Source organism: Vicia villosa, linkage group LG3, assembly GCF_029867415.1.
Source record: "Vicia villosa cultivar HV-30 ecotype Madison, WI linkage group LG3, Vvil1.0, whole genome shotgun sequence".
NCBI lineage: Eukaryota > Viridiplantae > Streptophyta > Magnoliopsida > Fabales > Fabaceae > Vicia > Vicia villosa.
In genome coordinates, this window is record NC_081182.1 from 72858833 (window position 1) to 72882371 (window position 23539).

At 27.1% G+C, this 23539-nt stretch overlaps 1 protein-coding gene across 1 annotated transcript; it reads left to right on the plus strand.

The window, feature by feature from the left end:
• The first annotated feature begins 4472 nt into the window (after positions 1 to 4472).
• Positions 4473 to 6731, plus strand: LOC131658322 (protein FAR1-RELATED SEQUENCE 5-like). The gene has a single exon (XM_058927629.1). It carries the CDS (start codon positions 4473 to 4475, stop codon positions 6729 to 6731), a length of 2259 nt encoding a protein of 752 aa, XP_058783612.1.
• The last annotated feature ends 16808 nt before the right edge of the window (positions 6732 to 23539 follow it).

The following is a 23539-nucleotide window of genomic DNA, read 5'->3' on the forward strand; positions in this document are numbered from 1 at the left end:
ACAATGGTTTATGGATTCAACACCCTTCTTTTTCACTTTTTACACTCCACATCATTTTCTCTCTCTTCCACCTAATAATTCAACACTCATTCAACTCTAACTCACTACAATGATTTTGTTTAATTCAACACCCTACCCCATCACTTTTATTTCATATTTTTACTTTCTTTTATATTTTGTTTTTTGTGATTATATATTAATAATTATTGAATGAAATTAAATTAAAATAATTAAAAGTTAATTAATTTTTTTTAATTTTTTTCTATTTTAATAACTTATTTGAATTTTATTTTTTAATTGTGTATTTTTAATTAATTTTTTTCTTGCAAGTAATAAAGACGAGATATATGGATAATCATTATTAAAACAAATAAAGTTACAAAATTTAAAATAAAATACAGTAAAATAGAATTTTAAATGTTAAAAGGGTTATTGTTGAGATCATTTCACTAAAAAAAGATGTTTGGAACTACAAACAAGAATTTATTGGAGGCTAAATAAAAAAACTAGAGAGAAAAAGGTCAAATTTTTTTGTGTCCAAATCAAATGAACCAAATATCTATTTATAGACCAAAAAAATTATGAATTTTAGTGAAAATAAAAATAAAAATAAATTAACTAATTTATTATAAAATATTGTTCTAAATAATTATGATAATATAAAAATCTAAATAATAAAAACAACCAATAAAATTTTGCAAAGTATATGATATGGTCCTCACTCCCTTCTCTTTCAACATGTTGAATATATTCGACACCAATTAATCCACATCATATTCAACATGTCATTCAACACACAATTAAAAACATTCAACTATTGAAAAAATTATTCAACACCCTCATTGTAAATTGTCTAAAGCGTTAAACATAGTGACCCAACTTTGTTAAAAGATAATCATAAAGATGAGCTTTAGGAGAAGAGAAAGCTATTGCAACTATCAAACGTGTACATCGATCCAGCTTGGGTTGCAAAAGTGCACAAATCTATCTTGATTCACGATGTGATTGTCTAAAATGATTATGTTGAACTTTAATATCTCAATCCAAAATTATCACACTAGACTCTTTAATAGCTAAATATAGGCATGTTTTTATTTCCTCTTTGAGCTGTTGTTGTTTGAGGTGACAACAGAGTATTTGTAGCCAGGGCAGATATTAATTAGAGCCCATTTGTTTTGATAAATCATTTTCCTCTAATTAATGGAAAATACTTTCAATATTGCAATGACAAGTTCTATCGGAATACGTATCAAAGTTGCTATATATGTTTGTCAGGTTGAGTTTGAGTTGTAAAATATGTTACAATATAATTTCTATTTTGGAAAACAAACTATTAATTTTCCAATGTAATTAATTATAATTAAAGACCTCTTTCTTCGACAAGTTATGATTTTATCAAAGTACTATGAATAGTTTATCCAATTTTATTGTATATTTGATTAATTACTTTTGGAAAAAAAAACTAAAAAGTAAACTAGAAGTTATATATATATATATATATATATATATATATATATATATATATATATATATATATATATATATATATATATATATATATATATATATATATATATATATATATATATATATATATATATATATATATATATATATATATATATATATATATATATATATATATATATATATATATATATATATATATATATATATATAGGGAGCGTATCCGGTGAGAACTGATATCTTTGTGAGAAACGAGAACTATCCATATCAAACGTCAGATTTAATTAACGTTCAAGATTTAAAAATTTCATATAGAGATCACTCTACTGAATTATTTATTGCCATGCTTATAATTTAAAAACTCCATAAAACAACATTCTTACCAAAAATACTTTTATTTTATAATTAGATTGTTGTAAAAATATTGTTAAAATATTTTTTACATACATGCTTAATATTTAGTTAGAATATGATTATAAAAATATTTAAATGTAATAAATATTTTTATTTAAAATTAGAATTATTTAAACTATAAAAAATTTCATGACTATAATAAAAATTTTAAAATAATCAAAAACTTAAATTATTTACTCCTCTTCCTAGTATTAAAATTATTTTAAAATAAAATTATGTTATTTAAATTTCTTTAAAAAAATTAACTATTATAACGTCGTATTTCACATTTTATAAAATTATATTTACTTAATCATCACAATAAAGAATAAAGATTATTAAGTACAAATTTACAACAACTACATAGTTTATTATTTGAATAATCAATAATTAAAAAATAATTTTATTTTATAAAAAAAATAAAAAAAATATTTAAAATTAACAAAAGGCCAATATATATCTCACGCTAAGATACTGCAATAATAACTTCACCATCAAATATTATTTAAAATTAAGTCTTGAACCACTTATTTACCAAAATAAATTATGGAAAATATAATTCTATAAAATTCAAGATACAATAGTAAAATAGCTTTTTAAAATTAAATTAATTTTAATGAGTTAATATTTTTATCGAAATTTATATAACATATTTTTTTTAAATATAATTTTTTCACTAGAAAGATGAGTAAATAATTTATGCTTTTGATTATTATATACTTAATATTATTTTTCTGTATTTTTATTTTAGTTTTGAAAATATTTAAACTTTATATAATTTTAATTTTAAATAAATTTTTTGGATAAATTTGACATATATTTTATCTTCATAATATTGTAACTTAATATTAATTATAATTATAAAATTCAAGATACAACGGTAAAATAGTTTTTTGTAATTAAGTTATTTTGTTAAGAATTAAGTTTTTATGGAAATTTAAATAACATAATTTTTTCACTAGAAAGATGAGTAAACAGTTTATGCTTTGGATTATTTTATAATTAATATTATTTTTCTGAATTTTTATTTTAGTTTTGAAAATATTTAAAGTTTAGATAATTTTAAGTTTAAATAAATTATTTGGATAAATTTGAATTATATTTTGTCCTTATAATGTTATAACTAAATATTAATTATAATTATAACAAATATTTTAATAAGGATTTAATCATAAAATAAGAATATTTTAAGTAAGAATCTCCTTTTATGGAATTTTTAAATACCAAGCATAATAGTAAATAATTCGCTATGATGAACTTTATTTGGAATTTTTAAATCTTGAACGTTAATTTAATCTGACGTTTGATATGAATAGTTCTTGTTTCTCACGATAGATATCAGTTCTCACCGGATACGCTCCCTATATATATATATATATATATATATATATATATATATATATATATATATATATATATATATATATATATATATATATATATATATATATATATATATATATATATATATATATATATATATATATATATATATATATATATATATATATATATATATATGTATATGGAGCATATCAAGTCAGAACATTTTATAATGACAGATGAGAGGAATAATTACCAACCATTGTATTCATCATGAGAGAAATTAATAGCCACATTAACGTATTAACCTTCTCTCTCTAGATGAATTCAATACTTGATATTTATTCATCTCATCTTTCATTTTAAAATGCTCTCACTTGATATACTCCATATATATATATATATATATATATATATATATATATATATATATATATATAGGGAATGTATCTAGTGAGAATGATACTTCTTATATGAGAGTGAGAGGGTCTAATTGTATCCTTTAGATTAAAATGAATGGCTAGGATTATAACATGTATTAAATGAAACACGTGACTTTTAATTTCATTAATTCCTAGTTGGAAAATTAACATAGCTACATATCATCGTTAAACCTAACCCCAATTTTCAATTTTCTTCTATCAATCTTCTTGCTCCCTAAATCGAAAACATAAATCAAACCCAGTCCAAATGTTCAATCTTTTTCCATGAATCTTATTCTCCCTTGAATCGAAAGCTTATATTGAACCCAGCCCCAATTTTTCAAACGTATTTCCATTAATTTTCTTCTCGAACTTTAAAATTCACTCATCTTGAACGCACTGATAGTTCATTTTCGCCGTCGGTAATTTCTCAAACCGCTTCTGAAGCTATAGTGTGGTTGTTGTAACGAGGAGAAAGACGAATTCGACAACGCATCACTGTTATTTCCTCAACATCAAGAAGAATTTAACCGATCAACTACAATTTCACGCCACCTTCGCTTCGACATTGAAAGAGTCGGAATTTTCTTTATTCGTTTCCCATACGAAAAGGAGTTATTTCTTTCCTGCCGAAGTGTGTTTCGATTTCTCTGTTATTTCCAATATATACAAGGAACCTGCTTTCTATAGCAGCTGGTATGCTTTTCTGTTACTTATTTCACTCATATTACAAATCTGGAGTTTTAATTTCCTCCAATTATATTAAGATGCAATATTGACATGCCTTTTTATGTTTTAATTAATTTTTTGTGGTTTCAAACCTTACTTATGGACTCTTTACAATTTTTGTCAGAAATTATTGTATATATGGAAGTTGGTGATACTGAAATAGGTTTATCCTCCCCAGCACAAGACATCAATAATCTAGAAAATTCAATAAGAGAATGGAATCCTACGTGTGATGATGAGTTCAAGCCTGCAATTGGAAAAGTATTTGATACATTAGAAGAAGGAGGGAACTTTTATAAAAGGTATGCACATTGTGTTGGTTTTAGTGTGCGTAATTCATCTGAAACAAAAGATAAAGATGGTGTTAAATGGAAGTATTTTCTTTGCTCAAAAGAGGGTTTCAAAGTAGAAAAAATGGTTTTCTCGCCTGAATTGATTGTCAGTGAAAATAGTTTGCCTAAAACTAGAAAAAGAAAAATGACAAGGGAGGGGTGTAATGCAAGGATTGCTTTCAAGAGAACAATAGATGGTAGATATGAAGTTGCAAAATTTTTCGAAGGTCATACACATGCTTTAGTCACACCTAGGAAGAAACAATTTCTGAGATCAACTAGGAGTGTAAGCAATGTTCATAAGAACTTATTGTTTTCATGTAATAGAGCAAATGTGGGGACTTCAAAAGTATATCAATTACTAAAAGAACAAGTCGGGAGTTATGACAATATAGGATGCACTAAAAGAGATATCCAAAATTATTCTAGGAATTTGAAAGAGTTGATCAAAGACTCTGATGCTCATATTTTTATTGATAATTTTAGAAGAAAAAAAGAGACTAGCCATTCATTTTACTATGATTTTGAGGTTGATAAAGAAGGAAGGTTGAAATATGTATTTTGGGCTGATGGTATTTCTCGAAAAAATTACTCTTTATTTGGAGATGTTATTTCATTTGACACGACTTACAATACAAATAAGTATCATATGATTTTTGCCCCATTTACGGGTGTAAATCATCATCGACAAAGTATAACCTTTGGGGCTGCTCTTTTAGCTGATGAAAAAGTTGATTCATTTGTTTGGTTGTTTGAATCATTTTTAAAAGCAATGGGAGGTCACAAACCTATAGTTGTTATAACTGATCAAGATCCTGCTATGAAGATTGCTATAGAAAAAGTTTTTACTGGTTCTTCACATAGATTTTGCATGTGGCATATATTGAAAAAACTTTCAGAAAAGGTGGGTGCTTCCTTAAATGGTAATGTTGATTTTAATAGTCGTTTCATGTCGTGTGTTTGGAATTCAGATTCTTCAAAAGAATTTGAATCAAGATGGAAGACTATTATTAATGAATTTGGATTAGAGGAAAATGGTTGGCTATGTCAAATGTACGATATTCGCAATATGTGGATACCGGCCTATTTTAATGATATTTTTTTGGGTGGAATTTTGAGAACGACGTCAAGATCTGAAAGTGAAAATTCTTTTTTTGGTAACTATTTAAATAAAAACCTTAGTTTGGTTGAATTTTGGATTCGTTATGATTCTGCAATAGATTCACAAAGATATAAAGAGCTTCTGGCGGATAATGATACACTTCATTCTATTCCGGAGTTGAAGTTGCATATGGATTTAGAAAAGCATGGTAGAGAAATTTATACTCATGAAAATTTTTACATATTTCAAAAGGAACTGTGGAGTGCGTGTGTGGATTGTGGGATTGAAGGAACAAAAGAGAAAAGTGACAGATTTGTATTCTACATACTTGACAATAATATGGTCAATAACAACAAAGTGAGTAAACATAGAAAAGTGATTTGTCATTTTTCTGATGACATTGCACGTTGTTCATGTAAAATGTTTGAATCTGAAGGTATGCCATGTCGACATATCCTTTTTGTATTAAAGGGGAAAGGATTAAATGAGATTCCTAGTGGTTACATTGTTAATAGATGGACGAAATTGGCAACTAGTAAACCAATCTTCGATTGTGATGGAAATGTATTAGAGGGATGTTCTAGAACTGGAAGTGAGAGTAAGTTGGTTTCAGATGCATGGGCACAGTTATTTAAATGTATGCATGTTGCTGGCAGATGTAAAGACAAGCTAAATTTCATAATAAATGAAGGTTCTATGATGGAATTGAAATTGGCTAATATGAACAATGAGCTTATTTCAACAACTATAGATGAAGTAGAGGCTTTTATTGGTTCCAATGTCCCTAAGGAAATTCAAGTTCTTCCCCCTGAACCTTCAAATACTAAAGGGTGTGGAAAACGAATTAAAGGCGGAAAAGAGATGGCAATGGAACAACAACAAAAGAAAACAAGACTTTGTAGAGTTTGTAAGCAATATGCATACCATGACAGTAGAAATTGTCCCACAAAAATCTCTTCCTAATTTTATTGGTAAAATGCATTATAATTTCTTTCTTTTTTGGGAGATTTATAATCATATCATTTGACTTTGTGATGTTCTTATTCATATAAGATTTAAATGACTGTAGAATTTGTTGAAGACACATATGGAGCTTTTACAATTTATTTATGCTAAAGGGTTGATTCATATCCCTTTTCGGAAAGGTAATTATGTTCAACTTATGTAACTTTGACTATAACAAACAAAACTAGGCCACAATTTCTTTATTTTTTTTTTAATGTCATTTATGGTGCAGGTTTGGAAGGGAATAACTGACTAGCTTGGAATCTCAGTTCCTGCTGCATCTGATTTGATTAATGGTTGCCTGCAGTAATTCAAATGCAGTCTGTTTAGATTGGTAAATTAGAATTTCCCCTATTTGTTCTGGTTATCCGTTTTCTGTGTTTGCTGGAGTGTGTGGATAACTAGGAACGACGCGATGTTCAATAATAGGAAGAAGAGGGTGGAGGATGTTATTTCTCTAGTCCAAACTTTGGCTTGGGACTGATTAGCTATTAATTTTAGAGGTATACGTTGTTTAGATTGGGAGGTGTGGATTATCAATCCCTTATTCTTTGGGAGTTAAGGGCGGCTTGGTGTGGTGTTGTTTGCTTTTTGCGGAGCTGTTATGTGCTCTTGCTTTTTCTTTGTTCTACTTTTTGTTGTAGTTGTGTTATAATTTGTTCTTGGCCGACATTTTCGTTTTGTGTTGTTTCATAGCTAGAACCTAGTATCTTTAAGACTTAGAGAAGTTGGTGCTTTTGAGAATTATTTTCCCATCAAGATTGTCATTACAGCTTTCACTATGCCTTCCATATCAAGTTTTGGCCCATGTATCACTTGTTTTTGTTGCGTAGATGGGGGAGTGATCGAGAGATGTAGCTTGGTAGCAGTAATGTCTTGAATTGTGATGTCTTTATGGTGTTTTATAGTTTGGTGATTGGTCTTGTTGGTGTTTTTGTCTGTTATATTGGATGGTTTATTTTTTCTATTTTTTGTGTTTTCAATTGTTCTCTTGTTTAATTTATTTTTCAACATTATTGCTTGACTAAAGCTTGAATAAAAAATTTGTAGGAAGGACTATCTAGAACACTTTACATCAGGAACCGCTTTTTAATGGAAGCTGTTTGTGAGCGTCATTTCAAATATAATTGCATTGCAATTGTCATTGTATTCAACGGAAGACAACATCAATTTGTTTATGAAGTTGCTTTCTGGAAGGAATTCAGGAGTTTATTTATGTTTCCTATCACTAAATGCAAGCGGCAGTGACTGATATCGAAGTTATTTTGTTATTGTATAAGTGGTTGCAGGATTGTTGTAATTGTAATACATATTGCTGTTGAAAGAGAAGTAAAATATCGTGATATAGGATGAACAGAAGGATTGTTGTTTGTGATCAATTGCTAACTTTTTAGTTATAATGAACCATGCTCTCATATTAAAGAGTGATATTTCAATGCTATGACACAGTACTTGTCAATTACTATACACAGAATCTTGTTTTTTATCTAAAGCATATGTAATGTGTCTAGTTAATTTAAAAAATAGCCTAAATAATGATTAAAACTTGCAACAAGTTTTCAATTGGACTAGAAAGTTTAAGTTTAATAAAACTTATACGATCCTTTTAACTGTGCACAGGAAGATTATATAAAAGTGATTTTTGATATTGATATTCATTATGTAAATAATATAATATTGATTTTTTTGTTTATTTGATAGTTAAATTTTATTTCTAAGTTTTCATAAAGTTTTACTTTATAGTTAGGATTACAACTCCCATGAACCTATCAAATAACCAAAAAGATAAAAAAAACAGAATCACAATTTGAAACTTTAACTAAATTGTTTATTTAAGGCAACAATACAAGAGACAAGGACTAGAAATAGATAAGTAAGGACAAATATCCCATCATTCCCATGAAAAAATATAACAAGAAGCATGGTCTCTCTAAATATACAATATTTCATAGAAAAAAACAGCAATATATGAGACCTTGACAGTAACATCACAACACTGAGTTTCCAATAGTTGACAGTAGCACCATAACTCAAAAAGATATGTTATTATTTATAAGAATCTATGCATCTCATATGATACACAAACAAATTTTGGACCATAATATAATTACAAAAAATATATACATCACATATACTTTGAACATTAATAGGCTCTACTAAACTTTTATCTTCACCACCATTGTGTTGGTGTTATTAAGAATAAAAACTACCAAGTAGTAGCATCGTCAATCCTTTAAAACATAATAAGAATAGATGTCAACAAACATTTGAACAAGTCCTTAACCAATGTCATTGACAAGTTTTGTTTCTCTCTAGTCCGTCTAATATTCATATTTTTTTACAAGTAAATATACAACAACAACACATCTGCAAGTGCAGATCTACAAATACAAAATAACTCTGAAACTGAGGTCGAAGCGAAGGTGGCGTGAAATTGTAGTTTATCGGTTAAATTCTTCTTGATGTTGAGGAAATAACAGTGATGTGTTGTCGAATTCGTCTTTCTCCTCGTTACAACAACCGCACTATAGCTTCAGAAGCGGTTTGAGAAATTACCGACGATGAAAATGAACAATCGGTGCGTTCAAGATGAGTGAATTTTAAAGTTCGAGAAGAAAATTAATGGAAATACGTTTGAAAAATTGGGGCTGGGTTCAATTTCAGCTTTCGATTCAAGGGAGAATAAGATTCATGGAAAAAGATTGAACATTTGGACTGGGTTTGATTTATGTTTTCGATTTAGGGAGCAAGAAGATTGATAGAAGAAAATTGAAAATTGGGGTTAGGTTTAACGATGATACTGTAGCTCTGTTGATTTTCCAACTAGGAATTAATGAAATTAAAAGTCACGTGTTTCATTTAATCCATGTTATAATCCTAGCCATTCATTTTAATCTAAAGGATACAATTAGACCCTCTCACTCTCATATAAGAAGTATCATTCTCACTAGATACATTCCCTATATATATATATATATATATATATATATATATATATATATATATATATATATATATATATATATATATATATATATATATATATATATATATATATATATATATATATATATATATATACACACACACACTACTCCTTAGTCTCCAATTATATTTCTTTCCAAATTTTGTAGCTATATATGCATTATGAAAAATGATATCTTGACATCAAAAATGACACTACACCGTATACACTGTTCACAACTAGTGTTTTTCATATTATTTTGGCTTTTTAATGTTTTTTTTCTAAAACTACTTTGGTTAATGTAATATTAAAACTTGGTTAATACAGATTAAATTTTGGTTGATATTTATTCTGACATAAAAATTTAATATATATACTACTCAGACTTTGGTTAATATTATGTATAAAATTGGTTAATACAGTTCATAACTTGGTTAACGATTTCTCACACATAAAAAATACTATTAAATAGTAAAATAAAGTTGGTTAATGGAGTCTAAAAGTTAGTTAATACATTTATAATTTAGTGTCAGAACATGGTTAATAATATGTATTTAATTGGTTAATAAAGTAGTGAAAGTGGTTAATGAATTATAAGTAAAATAATTGGTTAATGACGTACATATTTGCAGTTAATACAATTATGAAATTGGTTAATGATACAATCTTATTTTGTGTTATAAAATAAATTTTAAAAAATAAACATTTTTTGTAATAATAATATTATTTTATTGAAAAAACACTATTCACCGTATAAATATGGTGAACAGTGTATACGTTGTAAGTATTGGTGTAGGATTTTGGTGTCAAGATAGCAAACCTGTTTTAGTTATATGCATATACATGTCTAGTCGTATAAACTCTCTAGTTACATGATTTGAGTTAGAGAAAGTCAAGAATAGATGTTGTCGCATTTTATTTAGGCTATGTTTGGGAGTTTGAAGGTGGGGGGGGGGGGGGGGATTTTCCAAAGCCCTCCCCGCCCTTCGCCTCCAAACTCCCAAACATAGTCTTAGGGATCTTTAGAAGTTTTTCTTTTTACACTTTCTAATGTGATTAAAGTCTGTAGACTAAAAATTAAAATTGGAATTATGCCTAATTTAGGGAATTTCAAGTAAGCTCACGAGATTAGGGGTGTTCAAAACCATACCAACCCAATAGAAAACCGCAAACCAAATCAAATCGAAACCGCATTGGTTCGGATTAGTTTGGGTCATCTTTTAACAAAATCGCACGGTTCGGTTCGGTTTGCGGTTTGTATTTTGTAAACCAAACCAAACCGAATCAAACTGCATTATGTTCCAACCTAACTTTTACTTAACTCAATTTCAACCCAAACTTAAATCTATTATACCTTAGCCTTATGATTACGAACAATTTTCTCATTTTTTCATAGATAATTTCAGTCATAGTCTTCTCAAATAGCTAATAACATTATCACACATTCTTTGCCACATACATCTTCCCTCTTCTTCAATAATCTTTATTCTCTTATATTCTTTCTTTTTCACTTTCTCATTTTTATGTAAATGTTCCGTATTCCAGTTTCGTTTTTATCGCACATCTTCTTCTCTAATCTCTCAACTTTTATTTCACCTTCACTAATCTCTCGTCTCTTCTATTTTTTTAATTATAATAATTTTTATATTATTTTATGCTATTATTTTATGTTTAGTATTCCACTTTTGTCTAATTTAATTTTTACATATTAAATAGAAAATTGTTGTCAAAATATGACGAGTTTTGTTGTTATTTGTAGTGTACGAATGTCTAAATACAAAATTATGTTGTCATCTATATGTGTATGTATGACTCAATAAAATATTTGTAAAAAACCGAACCAACCGAACCAAACCGCATTAGTTTGGTTTAGTTCGGATTTTTTTTAAAAGTCAACCAAACCAAACCGCACGATATTTTCTCTTGCGGTTCGAATGATTTTTTTCGTCAAAATCGTCCAAACCGCACCACAAACACCCCTACACGAGATAGAGTATTTGATTCATAATAGTTTGACTAACTATTAATTTTAACTTTTTATTGATCAAAAGAAAGTTATAATTATATGAAATTATATTCAATACATATTATTGAATGAGTACACTTAAGAATTATTCGCCAACAATGTCAATTAAATTTTAATTTGAATAAAAAATCTCAAGTAAATTGTAAGCAAAGTTCGTGTTCGATTAAATTGCTATCGGCCGGATAAATTGGCTTCTCAAGAGCGGCTCACTTCGTGAATGTCCTTTGAATGATAAAATTAATATAATGTTAACTATATGATATACCATATTATTTATTTATTTTGTTTGCAAATTATTCAAAATAAGTATTTTGTATTGATCAACTGATAGGTAAGCTCTCATATCTTACTAACAATAGTTGTAGTAGTGAACTCATTAAGACAAGTAGATCTCATTCCTCACATTTTTTAATTTTAGGTAGATAGGTGGACTAGGGTAAAAATGCTGCATAATGATTGAAGCTTGAAGAGCTTTCAGTTTATTTCTTCTCAATTACTCGTTTGTCTAGTTGATTATATTTAAGATTTGTCTTGGTCTAATTTCACATTACGTAACTTCAAATGTATGGGAGTTCAGATTGATATGATACAATGCATTTTTATGTATCACACATGAATTTATTTTATATTTTAAAAGTATCGTGTATCGATTATGTATATCCTAGTTAAAATTCTAGATAAGTTTATTTGGGATGTTATATTTGGTATCAAAGCAGGTTGATTCTGACCATGTCTTTGATCATTTAAATTCAATAAAGAAATATGGACCCTTTGAGTCCTGACTATTTATTATAAAAGTATCCTACATTTAGTGATCGGCTTGATATGTGTGCATGATAAAACATGATATAATGACATGGAATCAAAGGGGACCATGAAATGTAATGAGTAATGCTAATGTTATTCCTAGTTCCAGAAATTGTTCCTAATGTCGATCTGTGAGTTCAAATGATGAAATTATAAGTACAAAGTACACCAAAGAGGGGGGCTTAAATTAGGTATATTGAATTTTTCTTGTCTTTAGAGATGATGTTCACTTTTATCTTGTTTAATGGATAGGTGATGAAAGCGGTAAAGTGCGGAAAATAAAGAACACCAAAAATTTATACTAGTTCCCCACACAATCTGAGAGTACGTTTAGTCCCCTTATCACATGTAAGAGATTTTATTATTGTTAGATCTTCCTAAACAAGACTCTAACCAAGTTATCAAGAACAATCCCTTTGAAACTTGTTCCACAAGAAAATAAAACAATCCTCTCTTTTCTGGTAACCTTATCTCCAACAATCCTGGATGATAACTAAACACACTTAATATCAAACAATCCTTGATACTTAGAAATTTGTAACACAACAATAATTTGTATAAAAAAAAGTTTGTATAGTGGACAAGACTTAATTAAATGATCAAAGTCATATTCTCTTTCAAATATGAAATGTCAATATCATAAACTCTCTAAGTGCTCCATGATGCTTCTAGAATGATATGAAAATTTTCTCAAAAAGCATCTAAGTATGGAAATTTGTAATGAAAATTATGTAGAGAGTTTTGTAGAATTTTGATTGAAGAGGTGCTATGAAAAGTAATGCATTTTTTCTTAAATACATCCTAATAAACCTCTATGAATTAATGCAAAAGTTTGAGACATTTTCATGAAGGATGCAATAGTTTAGAATGACAATTAAACGAGTCATCTGATTTAACAAGCTAGCAACGTTTTTAACATCCTTATAATTTTTAATTTTATATAGGACTTCTTAAGTCGATTTAAACAGTCACCTGATTTAACAAATTCGCAACAATTTTCAAATTTAAAAGACTGTTTTAGACTGGTGCAAATTATGGTTGTTTTTAGGTGCTGTTACGATGGTTTAAAATGCCACAAGTTACCAAAAACATAATGTTTGAAAAATTGAAAAATAAAAAAATTGTTGAAGTATTTGAACCAACCTTATGCAACATCTATTGATTTATCCAAGTCGATAGATTATATTTGAAAGTGATTTAATATGGTTCAAACATGAAAAATAAATTTTCCAATGCATGATAAAAAATATTTTGAGCACTAAGAAATGTATAATGATATGGAATTCATATACCTAAGATGATGAACAAAATCTTGTGAACTAAGTCTTTTTCTCCTTCTTTGATAAGGTAGTGTTGAGTTTGTCTTCATCAAAATATGTTGGAAACTTGTCTTCACATTCTCCCCCTTTTTTATGATGACAACTATGAAAATTGAGAAGCATAATATTGATATTTTCATAAATATTTGAGACCAGAAAAACTTAAATAAGATGATGAACAAAATCTTGTGAACCAAGTCATATCTTCATAGATCTTTTTCTCCTTTGATAAGGTAGTGTTGAATTTGTCTTTATCAAAACATGTTGGAAGCTTGTTTTCACAGAAATATCAACAAGCTAACCAAGCACAACAAAATTTGCAACATCAGCATATGATGCAAGTGTTGCAATAACAAATGCAGCAGTAACAACAACGACAATAATAACAACAACATCAACAACAACACTACCAACAACAACAACAAATGATGCAGATGATGAAACAAGGGCAAGATTTCAAGTCCCCATCTCAAGTGTAACCAGAGGTTAAAAATTAAGCTTTTCGGAAAGACAGGGTGATATATGCCACCCAACAAATCAGAAGTGCAACTGATGACTGGTAGGAGGAGGGCAAAACACTATTTGGAAGAAAATGAAATTTCCCTAGATTGGACCAATTTCAAAAGAGTGTTTTTGGACAAGTATCTTCCGAAAATATTCAAGGTGCAAATGGAGCAAGAATTCCTAGAACTCAAGCAAGACAATATGTCAATAATTGAGTTCACCAATTTTTTTGAAGATTTATCTCTTTATTCCTTCCACAGTAATTAAGCCAAAAATGAGAAGTGGAAGTAGGCATGACAACAGGGCGGGTCGTAGACAATTACTACGTTCCCCAAACCCAGACCTGAATCTCCAAACAATCCTCATTACCCGCCTCAAACCCAAACGAGGGTGGAGAATCAAAACTCAAACTTGACTCAAATGGGTTCGGGTATCCCCGCCCCCACCACCATCCATTTAATGAAATCAATTTTTTAAATAGAACTAGTTATTTTTTCCAAAATCAAATTACACTATAAATAATTAAAATAAAACTATTTAATAAATTCCATACATACATTTCAAATATTTTAAATAATAAATACAAATCAAAAAATCAAAACATTGGCCACATATTTAATATTATAAATTATGAAAAATAAATAATAATGTATATAATGAAATAAACGAGGCAAATTCGAGAGCGGGTTCGGGGTTGATCCTAGTGTCCCCATTACACGATCTGTCCCCATATTTCATAATCGGGGAAAATCCAAACACATTCACAGCGGATTTTTTCCGTCAACTTCGGGACGGGTTCAGGTGAATACCCGCGGGTACGATTTTTGTTGTCATGCCTAAGTGAAAGTTTAACCAATACAAGTGTGCTCTGCAGGTTGATATAGATCACACTGTGGGAAAACAAGACTTCGAGTCTTATGATGATTTTTCATAAAACTTATGTTTTTTTACAGGATCATAAAAGTTGTGTTGTTGAAGCTAATATTAGAAAGACGAACAAATAATGAGACTTTTCTATGGGAAAAAAGAAGAGAAGTTGGAAATTATAACCAAAAAATGAAACCAAGGGGCTCTCCAAACAATGGGAAGCAAACTCAATCCTCCGGGATTCCTCAACCATCTCAAAATTGTTTAAATCCACATGCTGGTGAATGAATGAAAAAGAAAGGGTATATGTTCTTAGTGAAATCAACTTGAACACATGAAATAATATATAGTTGTAACACCCTAAAATCATGACTCTAATTTAAAAGAATAAAATCGTTATTTTAGGATGCTACTCAAACATATATGCATACTTTTTAAATAATATCAAAACTTGCAGCGAAACTCAAATAATTAACATAAACTTTCAATATCTCTTCAACTGAAAAAACTTAATGAAATTAACAAAATTCAAAACATCAACTCAAAACAAATCAAACGGCTCGTTCCCCAATGTTACATATCAGTTTGCCAAAATAAGGCCGATTCTCAACATTCAAGGTTCTATCTAAACCATCTCAAGTTTGTCAAAGTAAGGCCAATTCTCTCTGAATTACTTAACTCAATATTATACAATTCAACAATTATTTTAATAATCAATAACATAGTAAAATTAAATTATTACTCAGGAACTCAATTTACACAACACTTAAAATTACTCATCAACTCATAAAAATATTTAGAACAGAGTAATATTTATTTATTTTATACTCGCAGCTCATCAAAAGGGTGACAATCTTTGTCTTTAACTTAACGAGTACTCAAAACGAACTCTAAACAACTCTTTAACAATCTCTACAACTCTATAATAACTTTATATGACTCTAAAATATTCAATTGATAACTCTTGCATGATTGATGTAAACTCTCAAATAATTCTATTGGTCGTCGGTCTCACTCAAGTAACAATTTGAATCAAAACAACTTTGATGCAACAAATCTGACTCTTAAACCTATCAACAGAATAAAAACAACTTCAACAACGATCAATATCCAACGAAACTTACTCAGAACTCAACAGACCTCACATTTAACTCTTTTAATATTTATTAAAAAATGAAGGGTTACAGACGTATCCTTTACACCCTTAAAAACAATCCTGAATAGTAAAAACAATATATGCACAAGTCAAACTAACCACGTAGATGATAATGGGACACAACATGCAGTAACATAAAATTTTCACTCTATGCTATTCCATGACACGTATTTTAAACATATGTTGTATTATAATTATATAATTCAATTTTTTTATGTTCTTCACACGAAATTCCTCATTATGTTGGATCGTTTTTCTTAATTTCTATAAGAAAAAATAAAATTAAAAATAAATACTAATAAATATTGCATACTGGTTATAAAAAAATATTATAAATATTAAAATATTATAAAATTAGAATTAAATAATAAATTAAGAATCTATAATTATAAATAACAAAGAAAAATCTAAATCACATGTATTAAAATACTTTTTGTGTGAACGATCCCTCTAAACTAAATATTATTAAATCGACAGTATTATTAAAAATATCATTGCTTGTTTTCATGTGGTATTATTTGTCTTTGAAGAAATATCAATTAACCTTCTTATTCTTTACTGTACATACACAAACAAAGACATATATAAATATTACAACTCTCCCCTTTATTTCTTCCTACTGAAGTTCCTTTAGGAGTCTCCATTCTCTTTCTTGTCGAAGGAAACTTAAGAACTTCCCATTTCTCTTTCTTCTTACTGAAGTAACTTTAACATTTGAATCATCTTTATGTTGGTAGTTGAAAATATAGATGTTGAAGAAGTCTCACATCACTTAGTTTTGTTAAGAAAAAGGAAGTCCAAGACTATATATAGAATTAAAGTTCTTCTAAGTTCTATGTCGCTTAGTTTAATGATGAAAGAGAAAATCGAAGTTTATATATAGGATTCAAGTTTTTCTTTACAAGATGTACCAGTCAAAAGTCCTTTCAGTTTATTTGACTTTTTATATTTTTTCTTATATTCTTATAGAGTGTAGTGAGGGGTAGTTAAATATTTTCTTTGAAGAGTGCGGGTGTATTGAAGCATTAAGGTGGTTGAGGGTAGTCTATGTGTTGTAACAATTTTTACAAAGTGTTATTCTCTTATCGTCTATTGACAACGGTCGTAATTTTTTTTCCTGATTTTAGAGTTTCTGCATTATGTTCTCGTGTTCCTTTTTTCTCTATATTTTGTTTTTACCCAACAATAGATATCCGAGCTTTTGGTTCGATCCGGAGATAAGTGTTATTAGTATGCTCTGTGGTTGTGGCTTTTTCTGATCTTCCACATCAAAAAAGAAGGTTAGCGTTGCGAAAGAGTTGTTGAGCTACAGTCACAAGTTCCGCCATGCTGTTTGGGTTAGAGAAAATTGATTGAAAAATGATTTTTGACTTGTGAAAAATTGAAGTCAAATATGTGTTGATACAATTAAGGTTATACAAGGTGCAAGGTTATGTCGAGGGTTGAAGAGTTTCCTGCGAACAAGAAAGTTGCCCATAAGTTTTCAACCTAGTTTTTGACATATGAAATTCTTGGAGTGGTTTAGCTTCAAGGAAAATTTATTCTTCATGATAAAGTATATGATTGTCGGTGATGATAACGTGAAATTGTGGAAGTGGTTTATCTTCAAATGAAATATATTTTTCATGAGAGAGTATGATAATTTTTAAAACTATGATTGCCGGTGAAGACAGTGTGAAAATTCTTGGAGTGATGTAACTTCAAGTGATCACTATACTCTTTATGGTGGAATATGATTATCGATGAAAACAATAAAAGTTATTGTATTAATTTCAATTAAAGTGGAGATTGTTGGGGTTGGTCGAAAATATAGATGTTGAAGAAGTCCCACATCACTTAGTTTTCTGAAGGAAGAGGGAGTCCAAGACTATATATATATATATATATATATATATATATATATATATATATATATATATATAAAGTTATTATAAGTCTCACATCGTTTAGTTTAGCGATGGAATGGAGAATCTAAGGGTATATATGTGATTCAAGATTTTCTTTACAAAATGTATCAGTCAAAACACTTTAAACTTATATTTGACTTTTTATATTTTTTTCTTATACTTTTGTTTTAGAGTGTTATGAGGGATAATTAAATATTTGTTTTAGAGAATGCGGGTGTATTGGAACCTTAGTGGTTGATGGTAATCTATATGTTATAATAATTTTTACATAGTATTATTTTTTAATTGTCATTCCAACATCCACATTATTTTTCCAACACTTCATTAGTGTCATTTAAGAGGATAACATTGTTGAAGTTCAACCTAAAAAAAAAACAGTTATTGAAATGTCTTTGTCGTAAGTCATGGAAATTCAACATAAATATCTCAAAATGAAATTTATCTTTATTTAACACAATAATATCGTTCAACAATAATCAAACATGTATGTTTTTGACAGCCAACTTTATTACAATAAAAATCATAAATACTACACAAAGATATTTTATATAAAATATCGTATTTTTTTTGGCCCTACAAAAGATATTACTTATCTCTTATCTAGTACTTTATACAATCTATACTACTTTAGATTCAAATGTGTCATGATACCCAATTAGATTATTGCACTTCTTATACATATATAATGCCAATGCCTTCACACCAAAATCCTACATCAATACTTAAATTGTATACACCGTTGGTGAACAATATTTTTTAAATAAAATAATATCATTTTTTACAAAAAATATTTATTTTTTAAAATTTATTTTATAACACAAAATAAGATTTATCATTAACCAATTTCACAATTGTATTAACCACAAATATATATATCATAAATCAATTATTTTACTTATAATTCATTAACCACTTTCACTACTTTATTAACCAATTAAATACATATTATTAACCATGTTCTCACACTAAATTATAAATGTATTAACCAACTTTTAGACTCCATTTACCAACTTTATTTTACTATTTAATATTTTTTATATGTGAGAAATCGTTAATCAAGTTATGAATTGTATTAACCAATTTTATACATAATATTAACCAAAGTCTGAGTAATATATATATATATATATATATATATATATATATATATATATATATATATATATATATATATATATATATATATATATATATATATATATATATATATATATATATATATATATATATATATATATATATGTATATTAAATTATTATGTCAAAATAAATATTAACCAAACTTTAAACTGTATTAACCAAATTTTAATATTACATTAACCAAAATAGTTTTAACTAAAAATATTTCATTTTTATGTCAAGATATCATTTTTTTTAACTAAAAATATATACCTACCATCATGAAATATTCCTATTTTTTTCCATCTAAAACCCGTATAAGCAAATTATAGTGTTTGGTTAAAATTTGAAATTTTAGAATTTTGTCTATAGAAAGAAGATGAGGGTTCAATGGAAAAGAAAGAATGAAGAATGAAAAATTATTTTTGATCCAAAGGAGAGTAATAACTTATATTCTATTATGTTTATGCACTTAATTACAAAAATGTCACACAACTTCTCTTACTTATAATTACACCTATACTACTCCTCACCAATTAATTCAATTCTACTTATTTCTTTCTAACTAATGTAATTTAGTACTATTAATAAAATTAGATTCAGAAATAACTTAAATGTATGTAAGATATTTTGACAGACTTTGAACAAGTTAGAAATTTGGAATTGTAACTTGAAGGTTATGCTGTGTTGGAAAAGGAACTGTCATGTGTTTGTACTTTGTAAAGCAAATCCAAACACTGATGGAGAAAACTGCATGGTGTAATTTCCCATCTCAGCCACGACAATTTGGCGTAACCAATTTATTGTGGCACGAGGATGATGATAAAAGACATGTAAAAAAACAATACTAATGGGTCCATTTGTTTGTTGCACATGAGCTTATAATCCTAATTTAAGTACATATAAACAATGCTAGTATGGTATATAGGTCGTAACCCCCTTGATGTACACACATGCAGCTTCCCTGTGGGTCTCCACTCTAATTCCATGAAGGTATAAAGCCTTTACTAGTATAGTATGGACTATGGAGGAGTATGGAGACATAGGCGTCAGTAGGGTCACATCACAACAACACTTTAGTTCTCTTAAACTTTGAGAAATGATCTTTTGATCCACATCAAAATTTGATTATTTTTAAATTCTGGTGTATATATTTAAATCTGTGCAAACTAAAAATATTAATAGTAATATATTTTTTTTTAAAACTAATATATAATATATGAAAATAAATATGATCAAAAATAAAATGACACAATTTTAGATTTAATTAATGTGGTTTATCGCATTTTAGCTATTTAATTTACACATATACAAAAAGTATTAATATTAATATATTTTTTGTAAAATAATAATATATAATATATAAAAAATAATTAAAAATAAAATTATTAATTATATATGAAATTTATGAAAAAAATTAAGTTGATTCTAATACTATTTAGTATTGCTGATTTGATTATGAGAGTCTCGTAAATAATTAATTAATCTAAAATATATAAAAAATGGTATGTAAAAAATTACTCTTTTAAAATTATATTATAAGTTGTTTTGAAATTTTTTTCACTTATATTTAGAATTAAGTCAATTTTGTATTGAAAAACTTAAAAATTATTTTTATAAAATTATATTTTATTAATAATATTTAAAAGTAAATCATTTAATTGAAATAATAATAAGTAGATAAGAATATAATTAAAAAAACATATGAAATATAATTTTTTTGAAGGAATAATATCTATTTTAATTTAAATTTTAGGCTAAATCAATCAACAAAAATTTGATTTTTTTTTCGGAAAACAAGAATACTCTAATTACCAAGAAAACTATAATTCACACGATTTGTGTAATCTAGTATTATTCTAAAAGGGGAAAATACTTATTTGTAGAAAAATTTAAAAATAAGAAAGTCAAGAAAAAATCTCAATCATTCGTTATTGCCACTATCTCATAATATTTAATAAAAATTAAATTAAATTTATAATAAATAAAAATTATTCTCTAAAACAATAATATATATACATTCTTCTCTTTCTCCTTTAAATTATTTCTTGCTAAATAACAATACTATTCTAAAAATAATATAAAGTCAAATACATAGAGTCGGCGCTAACCGCCCAAAATTTAGGGTCAGCCTATAAATCTTGAAAAACAAGTAAGTGACATGTTTTTCAATTAAAGTTTTGTTTATTTTAAATTAAAAAGTTATGTTTAATTAATATTGTAGTCCCTTAACTCAATTAAAAATTTTATTTTAGTTTTTAATTGTTTTTTTTTATCTCTAAAAGACTATTCTGTTAATCCAAATAGTCTTTTATATTAACTTTTTAACTTTAAATATATTATATTAGATAATATTATTGAATATCCACTATAGATTTTAGTAATTTTTTTATATTAACCATTTAATTTTTTAAACAAATTTCACACTATCTTGATGGTAATTCTAAAAGTACATTATCAACATCTAATATTTTTTAAATATCTTCATTTTTTTCTCCCTTATTCATTATCTTCATCACCATCTTCATTCATCTTCAATAAAAATTTAAAAATTTCCAATAATATTCAAAATAAAAAATATTCACCTTTAAAGTTTCAATAATCATTATACCATAAAGAATCAAAATAAAGATGAGAGATTCTGAAATTATATTAAAGTCTCAAAATAATTATTATAGCATAATTATAAAGATGAGAGATTCTTGAATCAAGAAATTATATCATACCATAATTATTTTTTTCTTCAAGAATCAACAAGTAAACAAATTATTATACCACAAAGAGGTTACAAAAAAGTAACAACTGATTTTGATTTTCTGTACAAATTAGCCTGATTTTCAATTTCAGATTAAAATGAGTAACATAAATATTGAAACTGGAACTTATATTTGATGACATAGATAACTTGAAACTGAAACATACTAACTAATTTAAAACAAATATCGTATAACAAAACATGTTTAACAACAATTGAAGACATTCTCAATTCTCAACCAATAAGAGTAATGATAAGAGTAATAATAGAAAGTTAGTTTAGTTACTTAGTTGAAAAGCTAGTTAACTTACACTAGAATTTACTATATTATACATGTGATACACACTAAGATATTGTAAGCATCACTTTCATGTATAAATAATATAACCATGTAGCTATTGATCAATAGTGCGAGAAACTACTTTCTTCATTATTTTGTGCTCACCATTTTTGAAGTCTTTGATCATCATATGGTATCATCACATTACACCATTGGGAAAAAATTTATGTGGACACAGATATAAGAAATTGTTTTACACACAATTAATCATAAAATTTTAATTATTTTCTCCGTCTTACAATAGGTATCCTCTTTGATATTTTCACACTTTTTAAAAAATGATAAATTATGTTGATTTCAATGATAAAATGAGTCTCATTTACTAAAATAACCTTATTAATAACTAGTAACAAACCCGTGCGTTCGCACGGGTTCTGGTACGGGACGCGCATTTGTTTTAGATGTTTATTTTTTAATAGAAAAATGTCGAGTACCTGTGAACAAAAAATAATTGAATGTATAGAAAAATGTCTGGTATCCGTAAAAAAATAATGATTGAATGTATAAAAAAATGTCTGGTACCCGTACAAAAATAATAATTAAATGTTTAGAAAAATTCTGGTATCCGTAAAAAAAATAATTGAATTTATAAGAAAAATGTCTGGTACCCGTGAAAAAATAATAATGGAATGTATAGAAAAATGTCTGGTACCCATGAAAAAATAATGATTGAATGTATAGAAAAATGTCTGGTACCAGTGAAAAAATAATAATTAAATGATTAAAAAAATATCTGATACCCGTGAAAAAATAATAATTGAATGCATAGAAAAATGTCCGGTACCTGTGAAATAATAATAATTGAATGTATAAAAAATGTCTGGTACCCGTAAAAACACTTAGGTCAATAATTTTTTTTAATACAAATACAATTTCCTTATTCATTTATCTACAAAATACAATTTCTTTATTCATTTTAATACAAAATACAATTTCTTTATTCATTTCTGTCATTTCAAAATCGAAAAATACTTTGAATATCATTCATTTATAAATATGCAT

Coding starts and splice junctions, on each gene's coding strand:
- LOC131658322 (XM_058927629.1), top strand. CDS start 4,473: ATGGAAGTTGGTGATACTGAAATAGGTTTATCCTCCCCAGCACAAGAC.